The sequence below is a fragment of the Otolemur garnettii genome, unplaced genomic scaffold, assembly GCF_000181295.1.
Source record: "Otolemur garnettii isolate 467f Iridium unplaced genomic scaffold, OtoGar3 scaffold00065, whole genome shotgun sequence".
NCBI lineage: Eukaryota > Metazoa > Chordata > Mammalia > Primates > Galagidae > Otolemur > Otolemur garnettii.
The window spans coordinates 1,225,091-1,243,645 of record NW_003852460.1 but is presented as its reverse complement, the minus strand read 5'-3'; the positions used below and the strand labels follow the sequence as shown (position 1 = coordinate 1,243,645).

The 18,555-nt window shown below is 54.5% G+C and overlaps 1 protein-coding gene across 1 annotated transcript; it reads right to left on the bottom strand.

The window, feature by feature from the left end:
• Nucleotides 1–8,414: 8,414 nt before the first annotated feature.
• AKAP17A (A-kinase anchoring protein 17A) lies at nt 8,415–17,399 on the bottom strand. Its single transcript, XM_003793036.3, has 4 exons — nt 15,934–17,399; nt 15,058–15,206; nt 11,518–11,752; nt 8,415–10,236 (listed from the first exon to the last, which is right to left on the bottom strand). The coding sequence occupies exons 1-4, from the start codon at nt 16,693–16,695 to the stop codon at nt 9,340–9,342; spliced, it is 2,043 nt and encodes a 680-aa protein (XP_003793084.1). The 5' UTR covers nt 16,696–17,399; the 3' UTR covers nt 8,415–9,339.
• Nucleotides 17,400–18,555: the final 1,156 nt, after the last annotated feature.

Genomic DNA, 18,555 nt, shown 5'->3' with positions numbered 1-18,555 from the left:
CCTCTTCACAGCGGCCGAGCCTTGGGGACCTCCAAGAGTCCTTGCTTCTAAGAGAGCCAAGCGTCCCAGCAAGCTGGGGGCTGGCCACTAGCTCCAGCTGCCACCCCAAGCTGCCCGCCACCTGCCTCTGAGCACAACAAAGACAGATGATGCTAGAAAGTTCCATTAGCCTTATTAAGGTATCACAAGTGTGTGGAGACTTACGCCCTGGCTCTCTGCCCACCCTCCCTGCCCTTGAAGTGTCATACCCCTAAATAGCCTGGCCGTGTCCTCAAAATAACAGCCGTAGGACTGAGGCCAACCAACATGCTCTCCAATCACTACCATTGATTAACCATCTCATGAATTGAACAGCCCCTGGTGTCCCTGATATAGGGGACCAGTAGGGGGGTATATTAATTTCTGGATTATCCCAACACATCAGGGAAGACCAGGTGGCTGGAAAGAACAGTTCTCTCTAAGTTCTGGGTGAGAGGCTTGGGTGTCCAAAAGCAAGATGTCACCTGGGTTATACCTAATTACGTTAACAAAGATCCTATTTCCTTTTCTTTTTTTTTTTGAGACAAAGTCTCACTATGTCACCCTAGGTAGAGTACCATGGCATCACAGCTCACAGCAACCTTGAACTCTTGGGGTCAAGTGATTCTCTCACCTCAGCCTCCCCAGTGCCTGGGACTACAGGCACCCATCACAACGCTTGGATATTTTTATTTTTATTTATTTATTTATTTTTGGGACAGAGTCTTACTATGTTGCCCTCCGTAGAGTGCTGTGGCATCATAGCTCACAGCAACCTCAAACTCTTGGGCTGAAGCAATTCTCTCACTGCAGCCTCCCCAGTAGCTGGGACTACAGGTGCCCACCACATTGCCTTGCTATTTTTATTTTTATTTTATTTATTTATTTATTTATTTATTTTTGAGATAGAGTCTTGCTATGTTGCCCTCGGTACAGTGCTGTGGCATCACAGCCCACAGCAACCTCAAACTCTTGGGCTTAAGCGATTCTCTTGCCTCAGCCACCCAACTAGCTGGGACTACAGGCGCCTGCCACAATGCCTGGCTATTTTTCATTGCAGTTTAGCCGAGGCTGGGTTCGAGTTCATTTTTAACTACAATCTGAAAATATTAAATTGAACATTCAAGAAAGGAACAATTCATTCAACTACTTTTTTTTTCTTTTTTAATTGGCTTGTTCTAAATTGCACTAAATTCTTAGTAGCAGTAGCACAATGTAGAAAATTTTCCCTCTCTTCTGTTCATCCTGGGACAGGAAGCCTTTCTTTGTCTGGCATTACCATGAAATCTACACTTTTTTTGAGACAGAGTTTTATTATGTCACCCTTGGTAGAGTGCTGTGGCATCACAGTTCACAGCAACCTCAAACTCTTGGGCTTAAGTGATTCTTTTTCCTCAGCTTCCCAAGTAGCTGGGACTACAGGCGCCTGCCACAACGCCCGGCTATTTTTTTGTTATTGTTACCATTGTTGTTTTAGCAGGTCCAGGCCGGGTTCAACCATGTGCATGTGGCCAGTGCCCTGACCACTGAACTACGGTGCCAAGCTACAAGCCAGATTTCTCACATGGCATCTCCGGGCCCCAGCCTTTTATAGGGCAGAACCTCCATAGCTGACCACCTCCCTGCACTGACCACCTGTTCAGATTGACCTAATTTTTGTAGACCAGACATGCACCCCCTGTACGAATCAGTACAGTGGGCCTCGTTCCTCATGTTGACCACCTCTGTGTGCTGACCAGTTTGTTGGTCCCTTGGGTGGTCAATGTGCTATATTTATTTCATCCTATTTTATATTATCTTATGTTATTGTTTTATTTATTTTATTTATTGAATTCTAACCTCTCCACAAGTGACCTCAGGGCCCCTTGCATCATGGAGCCATCCATCCTTTGTTTGTGGATCTGAATGTTTTCTCACATCCCTTTTCTGGGTTCTGAGCCCCTTTCTGGCTACCCCATTCAGTTCCATAGATGGGTTTGGGCTGAGTCCACACGACGTCTATGTACGCTGAGTCCTGCACATGGCACACTCTGCATCCGGCCCCATTGCTCTCTCGGAGCTGTGTACAGTGAGTCCTGCATGCCGCACTCTCTGCACCCAGCCCCAGCACTGTCCCAGAGCTGTGTATGGTGAATCCTGCACACGGCACGCTCCGCACCCGGCCCCATCACTCTCCCAGAGCTGTGTATGGTGAGTCCTGCATACAGCATGTTCTGCACCTGGCCCCTTCACTCTCTCGGAGCTGTGTATGGTGAGTCCTGCACACGGCATGCTCTGCACCCAGCCCCATCACTCTGACCGAGCTGTGTACTGTGAGTCTGGCACACGGCACGCTCTGTACCCATCCCCTTCACTCTTCCAGAGCTGTGTACAGTGAGTCCTGCACACAGCCTGCTCCATACCCGGCCCCATCACTGTCCTGGAGAGGTCATTCCCTGAGTACACTCTGAGCGCATATTTCTACTCTTTTGTGCTAATTTTAAACCCGTTTGTCCAGTTCTGTAAGAATCTCCTTGGCATCCTGATCCCATTTGCCCTGAATGTACAATGGAAGCCTGAGAGATTGTCCTTATGATATCGAGAGGCGTTCCATTCACAATCTTCACGTTCTTCCAAGGCCTTCAGTAATACTTTAGGCTTCTTGGGAAGGCTGTGCTGAGCCCCTCTGCAAGTCTGGTCCCTTCTGCCCCACCAAGACCTGCAACCCTCTCTGTTACATTTTCTAAGTGGTCATGGCTGGTGTGCACCAAAATGCTGCTGATTCTTGTACATGCTTTTCTGTCAAAGGAGTGTGTAACATCTAGTAGGCTTCTTGTCATTTCTACCTGGACCAAGAGAAGGTCTGCATATAATGAAAATGTGGGGTCCACCTGGGGTGAAGAGAGAGTTCAAAGTGTGAAATCAACTCCATCTTGGCTGGAACTCGCCTTCACCTTGAAGTTGGGTAGGCAAGCTGGAAGGAGATTTATGCAGCAGGATTTGCTGTATGGAGAATACCATGTTTCCCTGAAGATAAGACCTACCCTCCATATAAGCCCTAGCAGGATTTCTATGCATTTGTTAAATATAAGCCCTACTCTGATTATAAGACCTAGTGATGGGCGTGGCTATGCAGATTGATGGGCGTGGCTGTGCAATGTATCTGCATAGCCAGCCATGCATTTCCAAGTTGAGTGGTAACAAAGACTGGAATACCTTTTATCTGCCACAGCTCCTTTCTCCTAAACATTTGCACTTGTGCTGGTGTGTGTGTGGTAACCACAGTCCCAGGCATCCTATTGCGCACGTGTGAAAGCACAGCTAGGGGAAAGGAGTTCACGCATCACTAGCGCCAGCCCCACCCACAAGATTGGCTCCCCCTGTCAGGTTCTAGAAGAAGATGACTTAACTGTATTTGAATAAATGTAGATTGTTGTATTACACTTAATAAAAGTAAGACATCCCCTGAAAATAAACCCTAGTGTGTCTTCTTGAGAACAAATAAATATAAGACAGTGTCTTATTTGGGGGGAAACATGGTATAAACACAGCCTGAACATGAGGGTGACTCCAGGTACACCTCAAGAAGGGACAGGAGGGGACCCGGGGGGCTGTAGGAGCTTTACAGATCTTCACTCGAGGGGACTGTGTAAAGAAAAGCTACAAAAACATTCCCTAGAGATTGGCTCTTAATGTGGAAAATCCCAGGTCCTCACTCAGGTCCAGCCTTTCAGAGGCCAGGTGGGCATAGGATTTAAACTCCAAAGTGGGGAGTGGGGACACAGAGTTTTTCTGACCATCTACACAATATCTACATGGCACATGCTCCCCACGGGAAAAAGTGGGAAACTGCCCACAAGAACAGACGTCCTGTCAGCCAGGTGCAAAACAAACTAATTCCTGTTGACAGAAATCCTATATATATAATATAAACCTCGACAACAAGTTGTAGGGCTTCTTTGGAGCGTGGAAGAAGTGGTCCAAAATTCCACTGTGGTGACAGCCGAATTACCCTGAACACAGGGCGTGGGTCGCCACAAATAGGAAAAATTAACAAACTCACATTTTATGCTGTATACTATTTTATCTTTTGCATATTTTTATATTTATGTTACCAACATGTAAAGAAATATTTTGTAAATGTTTTAGAAAAGTTTGTGGTAAGCATTTATTTTATCAATAAAGGTGCATTGACCTATAATCTCCGATTTCCATCATGCATGTATGTATATAAGGACAGTGACCTTTGGGACACCTGCATTTTTTTGTTTGTTTGTTTGTTTGGCCAGGGCCAGGTTTGAACCCGCCACCTCCAGTATATGGGGCCAGCGTCCTACTCCTTTGAGCCACAGGCATCTGGACACTTGCATTTTTGAAATCACTGAGTTGTGAAACACTTTCAGTAAGTGAATTTTGCAGTGTGTGCATTTATTTATTTATTTATTTGAGGCAGAGTCTCACTATATCACCCTCTGCAGAGTGCTGTGGCATCACAGCTCATGGCAACCTCAAACTCATGAGCTCAAGTGATTCTCTTGCCTCAGCCTCCCAAGTAGCTGGGACTATAGGCATCTGCCACAACACCCGGCTATTTTTTTTTGTTGCAGTTGTCATTATTGGTTAGCTGGCCCTGGCCTGGCTTGAACCTGCCACACTCGGTGCATGTGGCTGGTGCTATAAGCACTGAGGCGCCAAGCCTCAGTGTATACATTTTATTTCCATGAGGCTGGTTTTAAAGAAAAGACTAGACATGTGCACTCAGGAGTAATAGGATGAAACTGCTCTGTGATACCCACAGCATCAGGCTGCGCCAGGCACACTCCCCTATCTGTGTTCCTCGGTCCTTGCGCTCATGAGACCCTGAAGACGCAATCAGAGGACAGAGACTGGACCCCAGTTTCTCCCTACGTTTGAGGACAAGGAGCTAGAATATGGCACCTTATTTTCCATTCACTGTACTTAACCATTTGTGTTAAAAACAATCTATGAAATCTCTAGATTTTATGGTGTATATACCACTGCAAATAAGTTTCTACGAGGAATGAATGCTGTCACACCAGTATCAGCAACAAAGGACAGCTTCCAGAAAGGACAGGTGACTGAAAATTGATACTAATGCCAGGCCTCCCAAGGTTAATCTGTGCACTGATTGCACTCTCAGGAAAACAGCAAGGACTCTGGGGTGGTAAATTGGATAAATGGGTCGTTGAGACCTGACGCCCAGTAGAAAGGGGTGCTCAGTGGCCTACGCGAGTCCGGATCAGAAATTTGGGCTTCGGGTTTTTGTTATTTTTTTTAAATCCTCCCCAGGTGAGTCAAAGCACAAACAAGTGAATTGCAGCTCTCCTGGGAGAGAAGAAAGACAGTTAAGAAATTAGAGGAGATTTTACTGCGGTGATTCTAAAATGCAGTTTTTTAAATACTTCGTCGTGTCTGAAATTAGGACGTTGTCCTGGGTTAAGCACTGACCTTCCCCCCCAATGCCTAGAACCTGAATGTGTGGCCTGATTTGGAAACAAGGTCTCTGCAGAGGTAATTAGTGAAGGATCTCGAGATGAGACCATCCTGGATTAGGGAGGGACCTCAACCCAGTGACAGGTGTCCTCCTGAGAGACAGCAGAGGAGACACAGACACAGAGGAGAAGCCACGTGGAGACAGAGGCAGAGACTGGAGTGATGCGGCCACAAGTCCAGGATGCCTGGAGCCCCCAGGAGCTGGGAGAGGCAGGAAGGAGCCTCCCCTGGGGCCTGTGGAGGGAGCAGCCCTGAGACCCCTGCACCTCAGACTCTTGGGCTGCAGGACTGGGGAAGAGGGAGAATTTCTCTTGTTTTAAGCCCCCACTTGGTGGTCCTGTGTTACTGCAATCCTAGAAAATTAACCCGGGTTTCTTACTGGGTGAATGCCTGGCATAACCTCCCTTCTTGGTGGTACAGAAGCATGTATGGTGACATTTTCCTGTAGATGGGGACTGAGGGTGATAAAACCTTCAGTGGGTGCCTGAAGGGGAGAGAGGCCATGTTCACCTTAGCCCTGGAAATACCCCAGTGAGAGCCAGTGCTCCTGCGTCATCCTCAGCTTACCCTGCGGCCAGACGCCTGGGTCAATGTCCCTTGCATACTCTAATCCCTAAACCTAAGTGACACTTCCTGAAGACGGAGGCCTCTGGGGAATGAGACTCAGTAACCCCAAGAACCCAGGACGGAGGGGATGAGATGAAACGGGAGGACAGTGCAGGTTTAAGTTCTTACTCTGTTAAAATGTAGGTAGGTCACTGTAACACTTACCTTCAAACCATTCTAATTCCAAATGTATAAATTCTAAATGTATAAATCAGTGGCAATTAACACATCACAGAGTGGTACAACAGCCCCTCACCCCCATCGACACCCCGTGCTGTCTGTTCCAGAACATCCTCACCTCCCCCACCCCCTCCCCCCTCCCAAGGCAGCCCGGGTCCCATCAGCCGTGAGTCCTTCCCTGACCCCCTTATGACCAGAAATCAGCTTCCTGTCGTCATGTGACATTTCAGGTAAGTGGAGTAACACACCGAGTGTCCTTCTGGCCCTGAGCATGAGGTCCTCAACCCCCATCCATTTGCAACAGGCATCCAGGCCTGGTTCCTTTCCATGGCTCAGTAACATTCCAGCAGGTGGACGGACCAGATTATGCTCATGGGCCTCTGGGTTGGTTCCACCTTTCGGCTACTGTGAACAGTAAAACTATCGGCATGGGTGCATGTTATTTTTGTTGTTTATGTGTGAAAACAGAATCACTGAGTCACGGCCGGGTGCGGTGGCTCATGCCTGTAACCCCAGCACTCTGGGAGGCTGAGGTGAGTGGATTCCTTGAGCTCAGGAGTTTGAGACTAGCCTGAGCAAGAGTGAGACCTCATCTCTACTAAAAATAGAAAAACTAGCCATGCATTGTGGTGGCACTTGTGGCCCACTGCTTAGCTTTCCTGGGTGAGACCAAGCTACTTGGGAGGCTAAAGCAAGATCACTTGAGCCCAGGTGTTTGAGGTTGCTGTGAGCTACGATAACACCACACCATGGCACTCCACCCAGGGCAACAGTGAGCCTCTTTCTCAAAAGAAAAAAGAAAGAACGGCCAAGTCATGTTTTGAGAAACTGCCAGGCTCTTTTCCAAAGTGGCAGCAGCATTTCACATTCCCGCCAGCAGCGCCCGAGGGCTCTATTTTCTCCACATCCTTGCAAGACCCATTATTTTTTTCTTTAGTATTATTATTCCTGCTCTTCTAGTGGGTGTGTGCTATAAACTTAACACTATACACTAGATCAATTTTCAAAGTTACTTATTGCTATTCAAAAGTTATTATTTACTATGATTAATATAAAGCTGTTCTGACACTGTCATGGGACTGAAATGTCTGCTTTCATTTTTCTTTCTCCAAATGGTAACAACAAAAAAAATAACCGGGTACTGTGGCAGGCACCTGTAGTCCCAGCTACTCGGGAGGCTGAGGTAAGGGAATCACCTAAGCCCAGGAGCTGGAGGTTGCTGTGAGCTGTGTCATGCCATGGCACGCTACTGAGGGTGATAAAGTGAGACTCTGCCTCTACAAAAATAAAAAATATATATTGGTGCAGGTGTGATAGGGCCAGGCACAATGTACAGGTGAGCAGGAAGAGGTGCCCTGTCAGGGTACATTTTCATCCACGGGTAACAGGAAGGTAGCGGGCAACATGTCATATGGAGGGGGTGCAAGGCTCAGGAGGTGGGTGGTCGGGGAACCCTGGACATCTGAGGCAGGAGGTCAGGCGGGGGCTCCCAGGAAAGACCAGGCCATGGGTATGACAGGTGCGAAGGTTCTGGCCTGTTCAAACAGTAACAAAAAAAGCCAGAGGCAGAGAGAGAGGGAAGTGAAGGGCTGTGGAGAGGAGGAAAGGGGTGTGTTGGAGTGGAGGGGGGGTTTCCAATCCCTGAAGAACCTTGCAGGGACCATATCAACTTCGAGATGGGGCCAGCGGACTGTCTCTGGGAGGGTGTGCAGGGTCCGGCCACAGGCAGCAACATCAGTCCAGCTGCTGGTTGGGAGTAAAATGTCAGGGACACAGTACTGGACAGAGAGCCTGGGGGCCGGCAGGGAGGGTGTGGGGGTCTGGCTGGGGGATGGGGTCAGACGCATGGGGTCAGGGCAGGGGCAGTAGAGGTGCCCGATGCCTCCTGCAGGTCATCAGGCTTTCCCAGGCAGCGGGGCAGGGCAAGAGATGAGAGAAGAGGAAGACTCAGGCCACCCCTGGGGGTTACTATATGAAGACAGGTGTGAGCAAAAGATTAAATTGGTTTCAGGTTCAAATTACAGGAAAGGATTAAATCAGTTTCCACCAGCTAGGCGTCCCTGGATAATGCTGTCCAAAGAACAGCAAAGAGACAGAAAACAGAGGGGAGAGAAGTCTTAGTTCATTGGAAAAGGATTTTTATTTCACCATAAAAATGCAAACTGGAATAAACGCCATCTTTCCTAACGCAAACGTTACAGCTATGTTTTCAGTATTTCTGAGCTTCACTTTGAGAAGCAAACGATTATAAAATTTAACAAGTTTGCAGCCTTAAATCTGTTTCAAACATTCCAAGTAAAAATAATTTAGCAAAATGGCTTCTTAAAAAAACCACACGCACTAACCTTTACCAGAAACCAAAGCTTTTAACCAACTTTGTTTAGCTTAATCACTTGGAGTTGTAAAAAGTGAATGTTTTTGAAGTTCAGGAGCATCAGACCACTTGGTAGCACTGGCCTGGATCCCGCCCGATTATAGAGGAGGGGGTGTGGCAGAAAGGGCTTCACCTTCCTCACCCACCCACACCCCCTTCCTCTGGCCACCTGCCCGACTGCAGTTCCCAATCAGGTGAAATCAGAGAAAGCAAGGCGTCTTTCACTGCGATGCCCTGCGACTCTGGGGTGGCCCCAGCCTCTGACAAGTCACAGGGCAAGACCTGTGTGACTGCAAGAGTGGCTGTGGCCAGGGGCACGTGGGAACCGCATGTGCAGAGAGGCGTGCACATGTGCAAGGGGCACTGCCATCCTCTTGGCACGGATCATGTTTCCCAGAGGACCAGCATGTTAAAGCTATTGGATCAACAGTCTGAAGGGAGCACTGAAGCCGGGACGGGCCACTGCACACGGAAGCCCAGCGCCCGAATCCATGGGAATGCAGGCAGGTGGCCTCGGACGCAGTGGTTCCCGAGCGGCTCCTGCGACAACTGTGGCTGGGTGATTCGGCCTTGCAGGTGCATGGAGGGGGCAGAAGCCAGGATGTGGGGACAGGGGCCAGGACATTGGCAGTCTGGGCCTGGGGCGGGCCACGGGGCCGCGCCCATCATTACCTGTTCCAGGTGCTACGGTGCCGGCTTGGGGACCGGGAGCGCGAGCGCTCGGCCCTGCGGCGGTGGCGGCTGTGCTTCCGGCCTGCACTGGCCCTGCGGCCCCGGCTGCGGCCCCTGCGGTGCCTGTCTCTACTGCGCGACCTGCGGGACCGCGGGTGGTCTGGGCTAGCACTACGCCGATGCACACTGTCCTCCCTCTCGTGCTTCTTGTGCAGCCGCCGCTCCTTCTGCGGCCTCACGTCCCTGTTGTCCCTGCTGCCAGCTCGCTGCGTCCCACTGCGCTCCCGTTGCTGGTGCTCATCGCTGTCCCCGCCGGCCCGGCTGCGGCTCACACTGGGCTCCCGGTTGCACTTGTCCTGCTCTGAGCGCACGTCCTTCCTGGGCAGACCCTGGTCACAGGCGGGAGCGCCCTTGGGCTGCTGGTTGTTGTCAGGGATACAGGCAAGAATGCCCGGGCACCTCTTCGGGGAACTGTCTGCCAGGGTCCCGCAACGCACACCTGAACCCTCCTTGCACGGGGCGTCCTCAGCCACACCGCCGTTCACACTCTGGGGAGGGCAGCCAGCTTCTGGGTGAGCTGGGGTTTCCCTGGCGGCGCCCACTTGGGCTGCACCCATGAGGGGGTGCAGGGCACTGGTGCCGCCAGTGGACACGGTCTGCAAGATGTCCAGCACGGGCTGCAGCAGCTCCGCATGTGCAGCACCCAGCTCCGAGTGCATGGCGCCGTCGTCCGGACGCTTGGTCAGCAGCAGGGTCAGCAGGCGCTCCCGCAGCTCCCGCTCCCGGCGCTGCAGGCCCAGCGCACGCTCTTTCTCCTCCTCCACGCGCCGGAGCTCAGCCTCCTGCAGCCGCCGCCGCTCCTCCTTCCGCTCCTGTTCCTGCAGCCTCACCGCCTGCGCAGAGGAAACACGGGTGAGCCTGGAGCCCAGACCCACCGGGACGCGGGAGGTGTGGGGCAGGTGTCCAAACAGCCGGCGGTATGCCCAGGACACCGCGGAAACCGCCTGGCTGGCTGTGTTGGAGGAGGCCGGCTCCTCTGGTTGGGTGCTCGCAGGCGAGGCCCGGCCCGGCCCGACCGTCTGTCCCTGGGCTCCCTCGGCCACGCCCGGGCCCACCATGCGCCAGAACGAAAAGGAAACCCCTTGGCAAAGGCACAGCCCTGGGCAGCATCTCAGACAGGGCCTGTCCTGCCGGGACCCCTGCCACCTGGGCGCACGGGGCCTGCTGTTAGGTCACAAGCGGCGCCAGCAACAGGGAGCTGACTCTACAACGCAGACACATGGCGCAGCCGCCACGGGTGCGCTCGGCCTAGCCTGGGTTAGTGTCTTCAATATTCACCATGAAATAAGAACTGAGCGGCCACATGTCTCAGCCTCTTGCCGCGCTCCTTCCCGGGGACTTATCACAACTGTAATTAGACAACAGGTTATGGGTCGCCCTCCCGGGCCCCACAGGGACACGGCCCTCCTGAGGACAAGGAGCGCGCTAGGGGGCTCGTGCGCCCTCTTGGCCCCAGGCTCTGGAGCATTAGTGGTGGCGCCCGCGGGAGGAGCGTGGAGGCTCTCGATGCTGACAGGGTGGTAGGCACTGGGACACAGGAGACCAGCTGGGTTCACAGCTGCCCAGAAGCCGGCACAGGTTGCTCTCTACCAAGCCAGTCCAGCCCTCACTTCTGCCCCACACAGCTGCTGGTGACGCTGGAGCTAGGCCAGCTGCCCAGATGGGAAGGAAGGCAGCACATCCCCAGCCAGATAGGGCCTAGTGCCCATTACATTCCCTGCCACTACACCTCCCTCAGGGAGCCAAAGCCTCTGCCCCACCACCGCACACCCAGGGGCCTGAGCCCCACAAGGCTGAGCCTGACTTTCGCCAGCTTTGTGGAAGGCAGGCACAGTGCTCAGACCTGGAACACGCAGGACACTATCCAGCACTCGAGGGACAGAACTCGTCCTCCAGCCAGTCCAGCTGCCACCACCCAGGGACAGGCCCCAACACTGCCCATGTGTCAGAACACACCCGGCTGCCTGGAGGGCCGGCGCCCAGCTGCAGAAACCCCTCACCACCCCCAGCTGACCCTGCTGAGCAGCCCAGCCACCAGCCCCATGTTCCCTCCCGTGTACCTCAGCCCAGATAAGCAGCCCGGCCACTAGCCCAATGACCCCTGCCATGGGTACCTTGGCCCTGCTGAGCAGCGCGGCCACCAGCCGGATGGACTGCAGGTTGCGCTGGGCCAGCAGCAGCTTCCGCTCCTCCAGCCGGATCTTCTGCTGCAGCAGCTCCTCGGCCTGCAGCTTCTCCAGCCTCCGCTGGCTGCGGCGCAGCTCCCGGTCCCGCTGCTTCTGCTCCCTCTTCCGCAGCTTCTCCTCCCGCTTCCGCTCCCGTTCCTGCTCCTCCAGCTCCTTCTGTTTCCTGTGCAGGACACGGGGCTTCATCAAAGGGGACACACCATGGGCAGGCGTCCAGCACACCATGCGGCATGTCTGAGCAAGTGGGGAGGACCCACCGTGGGAACCATCAACCACCTTAAGTCTGCACCCGGAACGGAGGTCAGGTGGGTGAAAGGGGCATGTAGGGGTGTGCAGCAGGGCAGGCAGGGGCCTCCATTGCAATCTTGCAGAGCCTGACCCCAACCCCAGGACCACAGAGTGACAATGAACCTGCCCACACCAGAAATCCAGCCCGAAGGAGACACAGCCCAGGCGGCAGGGAGATAAGGAGTGCCCACCACACCACAGGACATGCCACCCTCCTTGAGGCATGGCAACTGCAGCCACCACAGAGGAAAGGCAGGTGCCCAATGGGGAACACACATCTCAGGAGGACAAAAAGGGTACAGAATTGCCACGAGGCACTGGGCTGTACCACACATGCTCGTGGCAGACCACTGAGCACCCTGCAGGGCCATCAGGGCAGAAGGGTGACTCCTAAAACCACACTGAAGGCCCCGGACATGCCCATGTGGGCAGGAAGCTCCCACTGGCAGTGTCATCTGCAGAGAAGTTACAGCACCACGGAAAACCACAGGCAGTGGGGGAGAGAAGGAAACAGAAATGTGCACGGCCAGGTGGGAGAGCCCACAGGGACCTTGCTGAGGGAGCACCACACAGAGACCATGTACCATACAAGACACTTGTCTGCGAAATTCTAGAAAAGGCAAAGCCACAAGAACAGAAAACTGACAGTCCCAACTGCCCCCAGGAGGGGAGGCCAACAGCATGGGGCACGTGGACACCTTGCAGGAGTCTTGACCATAGGGCTGTGAGTGGGGCTTTGGATGGTGAGCAGACCTCCACAACCAGAGTGGTAAACGCACTCACACAGCCTGCGGGGGGCCCTCCCACTCCACTACCCCGTGTCTAAACACAGGCACCAGACGCAGTCCCTCATGCCACCCGGGGGGCCCTACTCCAACTCTGTCCGGCACAGAGATGGCCCAGCAGCAGCTCACACATGCCACAAAAGCTGATTCTGCCCAGAATGGTGGGGGCTGGGATCAAAGGGCACCCGTGAGGTCCCACTCTTAGGGACCCTGTGAGATCACAAGAAGATGCTGGCAGATGATAACTTGTCTTTAAAACGAATCCATGCCACACCCAGATCACTCGGCCCCTAACACTCTTCCTAGGGGAAGTGGAGTCCTGTGTGCCATAGGACAGGCACAGCCCCAAGAGCTTAGGATAAGAGGAGCTGGCCCAGCCCACCCACACCATCCTGCGTCTTTAAAATGTATTCAAACCACCAATGACACAGTAAAAAGCCAAAGCCACACTCACTAGGCAGCTCAGAAGCCAGGGCCTCTGCTGCCTAGGCAGAGAAAAGGACCACAGCACCCAATGCTCCTACTCGAGGACAGCGGACGCCCAGCTGGGGATGGCACTGAGAGCAACCCCTGGTGAGGGTGAAGGTCCCATGAGGGGCACAGACCATGGTTTTATTGCACTAGGAGGTGCTGGCACCCCACGTCCTCATATGGGTACTGTGGGCAAAGTAGCCCCTATGAGTCTGCCCCTTGGCAGGGCTCCACTGAAACCCCTAGCCTGGTCATCTTCAAGAGCACAGTGGCCACCCATGATGACCCATCACCTGTCACACCTCAACAACCCGGTGCACACCACCTCCCACAGGAAGGCTGCCATACGCATAGCCCCCGCCCGCCCCCAGCAGGTTCAGAGCAAGTCCGTACCCCCCACTACAGACACCTGGGCTGCCATCCAGGGCCAGTCCCACCCCACCCCATTCCCCCTGAGACCACAGCAGACACCTGTGTTGCCCAGGGACAGTCCCATCCTCCACCTGCCATCATCCTGTCCTGGTCCCTGCATATCAGCAACCCCAGGGCTGTGTCCCCAACACTGGACACATCTCCGCAGCTGACCTCCTGCCACCATTTGTCTGGTTCTGCCAGACAGCAGCAGGCATTGAGGACTCTGAAACTTCCCCTCCAAAGCCACTATACAGGGATGGTTACACAATACGCACATTCCATCTCGGAGGGTTGGGGGGGGGGAGTCCTGCCCTCTGGACTGTCCGCCTCAGCTCTTGGGGTTGCCCATCAGGGACCCTCCTACCCGCCCCCCACAGCCACACCCTGGCACGGGGTGTCCTACCAAGCCTGCGTCCAGACCCTGGGCTGGCAGCCCAAATCATCCTGGGGACCACAATGTAGGTGTGTGAAGAACAGCACTCAGCCTAGGCCCACCACCCACCCTCTCAGGTCCCAGGCCCCAGAGCAAAGATCAAAGTAGCAAGATGCAGGAACAGTCACACACGCACCGTGCCCAGCAGTGAGGGGAGGAAATCAAGTGCCCCACCTGAGAGCAGATCAGCAAAGCATCCCACCAAAAGCTGTGGGACTTGCCACATGCCCCAGACTGTGTTCAGCAGAGAGAATGACAACAGAAAACAGGAGACAGACACACACACACACAGACGTGCTGGAATGAAACGCATGCCTCCAGGGAGGGGACAGGGAGAGTTCCTCTGTAGAGAAGGCATGTCACAGGGCTCCTCTGATCACTCTCACAAGGGCAAAAAAAAAGACCAAACAGAGGAGAGAGTGCCCTGAGTCTGCATTTACAGCTGAACGGCAGCGACAGGCACCACCGCTTGGAGGGCTCTTAAAGAAAGTGGGGTGTTTGTTGCTTTCTTTTTTTAAATTTGGACATCATCAATTCTCCACTTCATTTTGTACCTGCAGCTTCAACCTGAACGCAACCTGAACTGCACACAGTTCAGACATCCCGCTCACTTCCGCAGAAATGTGACCTGTGCAGAAAAAGGAGGTGGCTTCGAAGGGAAGGTGTGACACTCAGTCACAAGCAGCGTCAGAACCAGATGTGGTCAAGCAGAAGGACATGCTTTCTGCAGCGTCAGGAAACCACCCAGCACGTGTGCAGAGGTACGTGCGTGCGCGCACACGTTCATGCACACATGCACATACATGTAAGAGAAAACACAAGAGCACACACACACCTAATCACACTTACAGACACGCACAGAGAGAGACACGCACACACAGGTACATGCACACTCACGCACAACCTGCACACATGCATGCAAGTGTCAGGCCAACCTAAGCCTCTGAAGCACATACCTCTCCCCTACCTGCTGCCTTTCCCACAGCACGCACCTCTCCTCTGCCCGCCTGCCACCTCTCCTCCACATCAGGCACCCCCCACCGCTCCTCCACCCCCTACCTTCCCTGCAGCACGCACCTCTCCTCTGCTCGCTGCCTCTCCTCCGCCTCCTTCTCTCTGCGTTTCTGCTCCTCCCTCTGCTGCTCCAGCTCCTGAAGCTTCTGCCTCTCTAGCTGCCGCTTTTTAATGGAAGCATCACTCAGGTGTTTGGTTGAATCAAAAGAAACCTTTAAAAGCAAAAAGAAGTGTGAACTGGCATCCCCCAAGGCTCCCTAGACAGCACAGCACCTGCTGGCTTTGCTCCCCTAGGTAGTTGCCTCTGACAGACAACCTGCCCCACTCCCAGGGGCAGGAGCACATTCACTGGGGAACCTGGCCCAGGAGTCAAAGAGACCAGCCTGAAGTCAGTGGGTGAGCGCAGGGGCTCCAGACTCAGCTCATCCCACAAAGTGAGGCTCAAAAGAACACAAACTGCCACTGCCACATAACTTGCCTTCACCACTGAAGAAAAAGTGAATGACTGTCCCCACACACATCCTCCACCCTTCCCTCTGACCACCACCTCCATGCAGGCCAGCACAGGGCCAGGCCCACAAAGGCAGGGGGCCAGTCATCTTCTTGGCCCCCCCCCCCCCCCCCCCCCCCCCCCCCCCGCACGAGGCTGCTTAATTGCAGTGCAAGTCAAGAAAGGCAGAGCCGGGAGCTTTGAGCCCTAGTTTAAAGGAACATCCCAGGACATAAAGTCCCTGTCCCCCCTGATGGCCCACGTCACCTACTTCAAAATGCACAGCTATTCTGTTTCCCTCAACACACAGAATTAAAAAGCCAAAGCATGGCCCTCATGCGTCCGCACACCAGTGACGTGCATATGAAACGCTACCAAGCACTGCATAACTGTGACTTGACTTATGGAAGAGTCCCTGAGGCCACGCCCCTGGCCAAGTCCCGGCTCACCTTGATGTTGCAGGCCACAGCCTTGCCATCCTCGCCCTTATACATGAGCTTCATGCCACGCAGGGCACTCATGGCTTGGATGAAGCCCACGTACTCGCGGTACTGGACATAGGCCTCGAAGTTCAGGTGTCCACCGAAACTAAACGTGTGGAAGTTCCGGCCAGTCATCTCCTCCCGGTAGGGGTCCAACATGGGGATGTCCACGTTCCGGATCTCCCCAAACTTCTCAAACACCTTCACGAGGACCTCCTCACTGGGCTTTTCCGAGCCTGACTCCTTGAGGGAGAACCACTTGCAGGGCAGCCCCTCTAGGTGGATGGTGTCCGGCCTCTCCCCCGGCAGGGTCTCATTCATGTCCTTGGCGTCACGGAAGAAGGAGTCCCAGTCGTGCCGCGTGGGGAAGTCGATCTTGAACTCGGCGGCACGTACCTTCAGGATGTCAGAGAAGCCGCTGAGCTTGATGGTCTTGCCGTCCAGGCAAGCCAGGAACGACTTGACCAGGCTCTTGTTCTCCACCTCGCCCTCAAAGCGGATGAAGTCCATAGTGCTCTTGGAGATGCGCAGGGTGGAGAACTGGTGGTTGTGCACCATGCTCTTCAGACGCTCCATCACCTCCCAGTTAGAGATGGATTTGCCCGGCTGCTTCAGCTGTGGCAGGGCCACGCTGATGGTCATCTTGGTGATGGGCTTGAGGTACAAGCCATATGAGGGGCAGAGCTCCACGGCCTCAGACGTGTCGTGCACAATGGTAGCCGCTGCCATAGCCAGGACCTTGGGCCTGAAACACAGGACGCAGATGATCAGGAGAGGCCCTGGTGTGAAGAGGAACAAGCCTGTGTCCACACTGTCAGAGGGACAAGCGTCTCTTGGTCTCTACCTTGTCAAAGGCCACATCAACTGATCGTAAAGACTTCACAAAAGGGGAAACAACTGGGTTGACAAAAGGCATTCACAAACGGGTGAGCATCAGCACCTGTCAAGGCTGCCTTATACCCAATATCACGCCCAGATCCTTAACCTCTTGAGCAGCAGGTCAGAGCAAGCTTGAAACGACAAAGACCAGCTCTATGGAAGAGGAGGTGCCAAGAGAGTTCAGCCCCAGGCATTTGGAAAGGTTTAGCCAAAGAAGCCTTTGCGTTTGCACTGACAAAACAGGAAGGAAGTCTCAGGCCAAAAAAACTAAGCAAAAGGTTGACTTTTAACAACCTTCACAATGGACAGACGTATCCTCTCTTCAACCAACATGAAGTCAAAAAGTTCAATGGCCTTTCAAAAACAAGTAAGACCCAAGGCCTGGAACCATCTGTGCCATGTTCTTCCACCCACGTTCTTGACCCCCCACTCCTACCTACTGGTCTGACAGGTTAGTACTTCCCCCAGGGCCAAGTTTCAGAAGGATAAGCTTGACCCGCAGAAACCCAAACAACAACACAGGTAGCTATCTCTAGACTGAACCCTGCTGCCCACCACCACCAAGACTTAGAGGCTTCCTGGCCAGGCCAGGAAGGGGAATATGGGAGAGTCCAAGGGGGGGCCACAAGTTGGCCAGTGAATGCTCCCCCAGGACCTAGACTGCACTGGGAGCAGGAGCAGCCAGACCCCAGGGAACCTCACCACCTGCCAGGCACACCAGGCTGATCCCAGCAACCCCACTGCCCCGGTAACCCTGTGCTGGCCAGGTGCCCCCAGATCCCCAGGGTCCGGCCCCCACCGGGGTACACTGCTGCCCTAGGCCTAACAGCCTGACCTCCCATCCCCAGGTGCCCTGTGGCCCCAGCAACCCCATCACCCCAGTAACCCAGTCCTGGCCAGGTGGCCCCAGATCCCAGGGACCACCCCTACCCGGATACACTTACTGCCCTAGCACTAACACCGACTTCGCATCGCCAGGTGCTCTGTGGCCCTAGCAACCCCATCACCCTGGCAGCCCTGTGCTGGCCAGGTGCCCCCAGACCCCCAGGGTCCGGCCCCCACCCGGGTACACTGCTGCCCTAGGCCTAACAGCGCGACCTCCCATCCCCAGGTGCCCTGTGGCCCCAGCAACCCCAGCAACCCCATCACCCCAGTAACCCAGTCCTGGCCAGGTGCCCCCAGATCCCAGGGACTACCCCTACCCGGGTACACTTACTGCCCTAGCACTAACACCGACTTCGCATCGCCAGGTGCTCTGTGGCCCCAGCAACCCCATCACCCTGGCAACCCTGTCCTGGCCAGGTGCCTCCAAGACCCCAGGAACCACCCCTGGCAGGTGGTGAGGGTACCCCCACTGCCGCAGCCCGAACACCCCACCCCGCATCCCCAGCAGCCCCGCGGCCCTGGGGCGCCCCCTTGCGGCCCACACATTCCCAGGCCCCCCTAGCTCGTACACCAAGAGCCGGTAACCCATGGTTCGGTACGGTTCAGCCACAGCCTCTCTGGTCCCCCCGCCCGGGCCACTCGCCCCTGTAGCTCCCTCACTCCCCGGCTCCAAGCCGACCCCCGACACCCGAGGCCCCTAACCCCCAAGACCCCTACGCCCCCCAGACTCCCACCCTCAGCCCTTCACCCGACCCTTAGGCCCCCCACACGTCCTCCGGGTCCCCCACGACGTCCACACGAGCTCCGGACCCCGACTTGATCCCG